General features: G+C 34.1%; 1 protein-coding gene and 1 pseudogene across 1 annotated transcript; one reads left to right on the top strand and one right to left on the bottom strand.

The window, feature by feature from the left end:
- Positions 1-1,134: 1,134 nt before the first annotated feature.
- On the top strand, positions 1,135-5,201 carry LOC143559118 (LRR receptor-like serine/threonine-protein kinase FEI 2). Its single transcript, XM_077047795.1, has 13 exons — positions 1,135-1,466; positions 1,557-1,692; positions 1,838-1,909; positions 2,012-2,083; positions 2,183-2,254; positions 2,544-2,615; positions 2,692-2,763; positions 2,938-3,044; positions 3,150-3,317; positions 3,402-3,734; positions 4,203-4,457; positions 4,526-4,659; positions 4,743-5,201. Exons 1-13 carry the CDS (start codon positions 1,355-1,357, stop codon positions 4,965-4,967), a joined length of 1,830 nt encoding a protein of 609 aa, XP_076903910.1. The 5' UTR covers positions 1,135-1,354; the 3' UTR covers positions 4,968-5,201.
- Positions 5,202-5,809: 608 nt separating this feature from the next.
- Positions 5,810-7,357, bottom strand: LOC143559110 (uncharacterized; annotated as a pseudogene).
- Between the last annotated feature and the right edge of the window lie 760 nt (positions 7,358-8,117).

Here is an 8,117-nt window from a genome sequence, read left to right on the forward strand (position 1 = left end):
ACTTTATTTTTTAAAGAGTTAATACAAATCAATTCTCTTCATTTAATTCCTACATGCTTATAACAATTTTAGCCCAAATCCCATTTAAACTTTTAAAGAAGTAGACATACCTGAATTATCAAGGTTCTTTCCATATAAGTTTTGTAAAACTTGAACCCACATAGAATTTTGACTATTAACAAACCTCCATCGCCACTTGAAGAAGCGTCCTATTTAGATTCCACAAACTTCAATGTCGAATCCACATTTAGATTTATATGCAAGAACAACTTCCCATTTTACCCTAAGGATTTTTTCGATTCATCTCATCCCCTCCCCCCCAAAAAAAATCTCGCTCTCATGCCTTCTATCTTTTTGTTAACCGTCTTTGGAATCTTAAAAAGAGATAAATAATAAATGCCAATAGAACCAAGGACGTAATAAAAACTGACCCCCCCATATGGACAAAAGATTTGCTTTCCATTTAGAAAGCCTTTTATCAAATTTCTTCAAAATAGGCTTCCAACCATTAGAATTCGACATGCTTGCTCCAACTAGGATACCTAAGTAAATAAATGGGGATTTTCCAGCTTTGCATCCAACTATATCATCAAATTGCTTCACATCTCCATGAACTAACATTAACCCCGAATAAACTAGACTTATACATGTTAAGCTTTAAACCCGAAACGAAAAAAAAAACCAAAAAACAATTAAAGCGAAGACTATAAAAATGCAAATTATCAACCGACCATTCCCCCAACATAATCACATCATTGGCATAAACTAAATGAGATAAAGAAAAGTTATCTCTACCAATTCGCACCCCACAATATAGTCCCACGTTTTTAATATATTCTATAGCAACATGAAGCCCCTCCAAAACAATAATAAAGAGGAAATTAGATAAAGGGTCTCCTTGCCAAAGGCCCCTTTCTAGTTGTCAACCGAGAATGACTTCCGTATATCAAAACAAATGATAATTTAGTCAATAATAATTCATATCCTAATTAACTAATAAAACTTTTACTCTTCCATTTTTATTAATAGCAATTCCAAAAAACGTAAGATTAAAATCTAAATAAATGAATAGAAATAATATACTAATTATTTGAATTTGGTCTGAAATATTCGAGCTCTTCTTGTTCAAAAAATAATAAAATAAATTAAACTTGTAGACCAAAATCTGAACTTATGTCCGTGGCTAATTAAAAAACAGTTGATTGAGCTGGTTTTGTCAAATCCAGTTTGAACTTTAACCCCACCAACCTCTTTGTTTTAAAAGCAGTGTACCCACTACTCTAAACACATTACTTCATTGGGGCTTTAAAATTTTGAATCCTCTTTATGACACACATTTGAACCTCTTTGACTCATGTCTCAACAACAAACCAGTGCCATGAATCTAATCTTGCTTTGGGTTTTATCAGCTGCTTACATTTCAACAACCCTTTTCAGCACTTGTTCTTTTGCTCTCACTCAAGATGGTAACATTCTTGTTCCTATTCCAAACAAAAAGATTGTTTTTTTGACACTTTTTTGTATTAATAATCTTGAATCTTTATTGTTTCTTTTAGGGTTAACTTTGCTGGAGCTGAAACAAAGTTTGAATGACACCAAGAATGTTTTGAGCAATTGGGTGGATAATGTTGAAACCCCATGTCAATGGACTGGTATCACTTGCTACCCAAGTGACCAAAGAGTTTTAGCAATGTAAATCTATGACTTCTTGTTTCAAGTTTTTAACCTTTTTACTGCATATTTCAAGAAATGTTAAAAAGGAACAAAAACCCTAATTTCAAGAAAATTTGTTTTTGCTAAAAGTTGTAACCTTTGATTAAATTTGGGGATTTTACAGAAACTTGCCATACATGGAGCTTGAAGGGTTTATATCTCCAAGCATTGGTAAACTCAGTAGATTACAGAGACTGTAAGTGTATTTTAACTATTTTTGCATCTTTATTAGTTGTAATATGTGCAAATTTTGGTTGTACTTTGTTTTCTATAATATGGTGTTCTTGTTTATTATCAGGGCACTTCACCATAATAGATTACACGGTATCATACCTAATGATATAAGTAAATGTGTTGAACTCAGAGCTGTGTAAGTCAAACTGTGAATTTGGTATCTTCTTTGTTTAGCAATGTGCAATATTAAATATTGTACATTTTACTGATATGCAATGTGCTGGATCTTGTGTAGGTACTTGAGGGCTAATTTTCTTCAAGGTGGCATACCTTCAAATATAGGAAACCTTTCTCTTCTTAGTATACTGTAAGTTAGTTTCATTTTTTTTAGATTGTGCATTCTTTTCATAATCGAAGTAACATATTGTTGACCGAAATTTAAGAATTATATAAGTGGAAAATTCATTTATGTATAAATGTGGTTCACCTACTAGGGTTTTGTCCATATGCAGTGACAAGTGATTTAGCAGAAGTCAAATAATGTGTTTTATGCTATATCATATATGTTATACTTTTACCCATGACTTAAACTGAAGAATGTTAATTAAAACTTGGTTCTTGTTTAATTTGTATCCATTATTTCTCTCATTATTCAGGGATTTGTCAAGCAATACTTTGAGGGGAGCAATACCTTCATCTCTTGGTCATCTCATTCGTCTTCAATCCTTGTAAGTTACTTAGTTAGTTTGATAATCATGTTGCTTTAAATTTGAAAAATAAATTGATAATCACATTTACTTTCAGGAACTTATCTGCAAATTTTTTTCCGGGTGAAATTCCAAATTTTGGAGCACTAACAAAGTTTGGAAACAACTCGTAAGTTACCAACTTTATAACTTTAAAATACTACGTAGATGCATTTAGTCTTAAGTTGTCATCAAGCATGTTAGTTACTTATTTTGTATTCTAGCATTTGATTTTCTTGAATTATTCATAGCTTATTCACCTTTTCCAAAAATACTAATTTGAAATACGGGTCACTACACGTAGGTTTATTGGTAATTTAGAACTTTGTGGCCAGCAAATACACAAACCGTGCAAAACGTCATTGGGATTTCCTGCTGTCTTACCGCATGCAGAAAGTGATGAAGCAGCAGGCAAGTTGTTAATATGAAAAACGACTTTTTGTTCATTAAAAATACAAAAATTACTTGTGGGCAGAATCAGTCTTAACCGTTTATGATGTATTTTAACTGTTACAGTGCCTAAAAGTTCGTCTCATTCAGTAAAAGGAGTATTTATCGGTGTTGTGGTCGCGTTGTGTGTAGCACTTGTGTCCTTTGTATCGTTGTTGGTTTGGTTGCTTACAAAGAAATCACGGGCTGCAAAACGATACGTGGTTGTCAAGAAACAATTTCATCAAGAAACGAGTAAGGAAAGAGAAAAAAAAGCTCACATTTTTAAGTGTTTTAGTAAAGTTTATTAATTTCTTAACTGATTTTATGACTTTATAGGTACACAACTTATAACATTCCACGGTGACCTTCCTTACCCTTCGAGTGAGATTATCGAGAAGCTCGAGTCTCTTAACGATGTACATATGGTTGGTTCGGGTGGGTTTGGGACTGTGTACCGAATGGCCATGAATGATTGTGCCACGTTTGCTGTTAAAAGAGTTGACCGAAGACGAGAAAGTCAAGATCTAGCATTTGAACGGGAATTGGAAATATTGGGCAGTGTTAAACATATTAATCTTGTTAATCTTCAAGGGTATTGTCGGTTTCCTGATTCAAAGCTTCTTATCTATGACTATGTGGCCAATGGTAGTCTTGAAAATTTCTTACATGGTAAGCTTCATTCTTTGACTTAGGGTGTCTATGAAACTGAAAAACCGAACCAAAATAAAACCGATGGTTTCGTTTTTATATTTTCGTGAAAAGCGAATTTTTGGTTCGGTTTTGCATGTAACTAAAATGAAAAAACCAAACCGAATTTATGGATATTTGTTTTTAATTATGAATGCCAAGTAATTTGTAAGAGTTTAGTAAATAGTGTAAACCAAATATTTTAGGTCCAAATGTATAATAATAAATTAATTATTAATCTACAAAAAGATTTAGACCCATATTCATTATTTTGGTTTTTTTTTTGCCACCCAAAGTTTTAAAGTCCAAATGGTAAATTGAAAACAAAAAATCTTAAACCGAACGGTTTCCAAAAATCGGTTTTTGGTTCGGTTTGAGCCAGGAACGACCCAGACCGTCTACTTTATATGTGTTTAGTGTTTAAATGTTTTTATAAATTTGTGATTTTAGAATGCCGGGACGGAGATCAAACGTTGAGTTGGACTGCTCGTTTGAAAGTAGCTTACGGTTCAGCTCGTGGATTGGCTTATCTGCACCATGATTGTAGTCCGAAAATACTTCACCAGAATATAAAATCGAGCAATATTCTTCTAGATGATAATCTCGAGCCTCGGGTTTCTGATTTTGGTCTTGCTAAGCTTTTGGTAGATGAGGAAGCTCACGTAACCACTGTCATGGCTGGCACTTTCGCCTATCTTGCACCAGGTTTGTCTCTTTTTTCACTTTCCGCTATCTTGACCAAATCACAAATATTTTCATTTTATGTTAAACAGAGTATCTGCAAAGCGGACGAGCCACTATGAAATCAGATGTTTATAGCTTTGGGGTTTTGTTATTGGAGCTTATAACGGGAAAACGACCAACTGATCCGACTTTTGTGAAACGGGGCCTAAATGTTGTTGGTTGGGTATGTATTTCTAACCTTTTTCATATAAAGGTTGAATATTTGAAAATGCAATAAATAATTTGATTCTGAATTTAATTAAACAGTTGAACACCCTGCGAAAGGAGAATCGTTTGGAAGATGTGGTGGACAATAGGTGCACCGATGCAGACGCAACGACTGTAGAAGCGGTTCTGGAGATTGCAGGGAGGTGCACTGAGGCGAACCCGAATGACAGACCATCAATGCAAGAGGTTTTGCAGTTTATAGAACAAGAGGTGATGTCACCTTGCCCGAGTGACTTCTATGACTCACATTCAGATTATGCTTGATCATAATCAATCCGTTGATTTTCTTGACACTTTCTAAATTAAGTAACTTCCCTGTGGCTGGAGATTGTTTGTATATTAATGTTTTGGGAACTAAAGATTTTGTTCGTTCATCCGCAACCAGAAATGAATGTGAAATGAGTTTTGTAACATCAGCTTCTTTGTGGGGTTATTATTTTTTAAGTTATGTTATGAGTTCTAAGAGCTTTTTTTAAATAAATGTGTGGCTAAAGTTGAGCTGGTGCTTATTCATTGTTTGTTGAATTGTTCTTAATAGATTCAATATGAAACCCCATATTCAATTGGTTAAGATGTCCCGAAGCTTATATTATAAAAATGGTTGCATCATTTTCAGATGGCATCACTAAGATTCCACGTGTAGATCATAGTCTTAAATTAAGCACCGCAGGTAGGATTATTCTGAATTTTTAATAGTTGTTTTTGGAGTAAATAAAGAAGATTATGCAAACTATATGCAACTATATGTATAGGAGTCTAAAATATATATTTTCATCAAGCACAATTGTTTAGTAAACTATTATGGCTCAAAATTCTTTATAGAACATCTTATCAACTGCCAGTAACATGTTGATGTAAGGAGAATTAATAGTGTATATCCCATTTTCAAGTATAAAGAAAAAAATTATTAAATTCTTAGCAATTCAGAAACAACAATGGTTGCTTTCACATTGATTATTTTATGTTATCAAATTTATATTAAAATTAAACAAATATTAGACTCTTAGATGGGAATGCACATTGGTCTTTATTCCTTTCCACATTATTCTTTTCTTGGGAAATTTCATGAAGAACATACAACAATAAAACTTACATAATGAGTTAACTCAATAAGGCCAAAAACAAAATGATTGATCAAGTTCTTGGTCATCACTATTTTTGATCTTTGGCAACATGTTACCGGTAACTGGATTTACAAACATCTTCGCCAAGTTATCTTCTTCATCCAAAGATTCATCACTGTGATCATAATCAAACAAATAAGAGGGGTCAGCCCGCTCTAATAAACATTGGACCTCATCTACGTATTTTGGGCTGCTCGAGTCACTCATAACGTCCCCCACATTTAAGTTCTTGGATATATATTCATCATTCAAACAATCTGCACATATGATGTATATATGTGTGAACCCTCGGGTGGGCAAAAGTGAAATTGCACTAATTTTGAAATTGCACATATGATATATATATGTGTGAACCCACGGGTGGGCAAAAGTGAAATTGCACTAATTTTGACGTTATTTTACTAATCTCGTGAAAATAACGTTAAAAGTGACGGACGGTTAATCAGGCATCATGTAGTGGCGTTGATAGCCGAAAGACAAGGGTACATGCACCGATCAGCCGGTGTCCCGATGATTGAGTGCTATGTGCCTTATGTCCAAGGCTTGATGCAAAACTACTATCGAGCCGGGGGTCTCACCGGAAGCAGCCTCTCTATCCCTATGGGGTAAAGGTAAGGCTGTCTACATCTTACCCTCCTCAGACCCTACCATAGCTTTGCTATTGGTGGGATATACTGAGTACGATGATGATGATGATGATGATGATGATGATGATGATGATGATGATGATTCAAACAATCTGCAACGGGTTCAAGTTGGATCCGAAAAGATTCACATTTGGTACTAGATGCATCAAAACTTCCCTTTTCCGTCTCTTGCTGAAGTAATTTTTCACTTAGATCAACAACCTAAACAATTATTTGAATGTAAAGATTAGATATATAATTTATTTATCTTGATGAAAAATTCAAAAGAACTATAATAACTGTATTGGTGAATGAGTAAACTAACTAACAAATGACAATTGTATAACACTAAAAACCATCCTAATATTTGAAGATAAATAATAAACCAAATATAGATAATAAACTTAGTTAACACTTTAAGATCAAGATTACATGACTACCTGTGATTTTAGTTTTCTTTTTCTTGAAGTAGACTGTCATAATTTGCCTTGAGTTGGTTGTAACTTTCTTGGAGAGTATCATAGTCTTTCTCAAGTTGTTTGGTTCTCCACCGTGCACGGCGGTTTTGGAACCAGATCGCGATCTGTCTAAGCTGCAACCCGAGTTCTTTTGCTAGCTGAATCTTTCTTTCAGGATCGAGTTTGTTTTCTGTCTTAAAACTTTTCTCCAAAAACTGAACTTGATCAGCTGTCAGTCGTCTTTTCTTCTCGTGATGGTGAAAGTAATCATCATATTCATCATTCTCATTGTCTTCCTGATCGAACGTTTTATAAAACGAGCTTCTTGATCCATTTCTTTTATCTCCAAAACTAACCATTGATCTGGATCCTGATGGGATATCAATCAAGAACATCTTGAACACAATTTTGAGTCAGATCAAGTGTGATGACAAAAGTCAACTCAAAAGATTCAGGATAATTTGGATTTGTAAAAATATAATATCTTGTTATGGAAAGGTTGGGTTGCTTAAATCTTGTGGCGGAAGAAGCTGGTGATGATGATCTCGGTAACATGGGAAGTATGTGAACACCTGTTGGTCACACCCATCATAACAAAACTCCCCGTTGATCGTCGGGAAGTCAGCCGCGGATCAAAAGAAAGATGAACATGAAAGGAGAAATATTATCCAAAAAGAGAGAGAGTATTGCAATTGTTGTTTATGTCTTTTTTAGTAAAAAGAATGAAATGGTGATAGGGCCAAGGTTCCAAGTGGTAATAGTATATAAGCCAACACCAGTTGACTTCTTAATCTGAGTAATACTCTTGTCTCACTCAAATTGTATTAGATAGTTGTTAATATTTGGAATCTAATTTGGCATGAGCTTACACAATACTTGTAGTCATTTAGATAAAGTTTTGTTCATAATGTTCTTATGAGTGTTGATGAGCACTCCATATGTTTTGCAACACATTCTCTTGGTGATTGCATATGTGTATATACAATGTCATTTTCTTTTCACTATTATAGAATAGCTTGTCCACACTACCACACATCCACTAATCATTGACCACTGTGAGACTCAAACCCTCAACCTCATGAGAAGGTACATCGCTATTTACTATATTGATACCACTAAGCTAGAAGCCATTTTGTATATGCAATTTATCATTTAAACTTTGACCTTATTATCCACAACTTGTCATCATGAACTATGTCCTTATTA

The sequence above is a fragment of the Bidens hawaiensis genome, unplaced genomic scaffold, assembly GCF_021521415.1.
Source record: "Bidens hawaiensis isolate Kalapana, Puna unplaced genomic scaffold, B.hawaiensis_p1.1 tig00019700_1, whole genome shotgun sequence".
In the NCBI taxonomy this organism is placed as follows: Eukaryota; Viridiplantae; Streptophyta; class Magnoliopsida; order Asterales; family Asteraceae; genus Bidens; species Bidens hawaiensis.

Excerpts from the sequence above, each read along its gene's own strand:
- LOC143559118 (XM_077047795.1), top strand. The coding sequence starts at position 1,355 with ATGTCTCAACAACAAACCAGTGCCATGAATCTAATCTTGCTTTGGGTT. Across the intron at positions 1,467-1,556 it reads TTTTGCTCTCACTCAAGATG|GGTTAACTTTGCTGGAGCTG; the intron begins GTAACATTCTTG and ends TGTTTCTTTTAG. Across the intron at positions 2,764-2,937 it reads ACAAAGTTTGGAAACAACTC|GTTTATTGGTAATTTAGAAC; the intron begins GTAAGTTACCAA and ends CACTACACGTAG.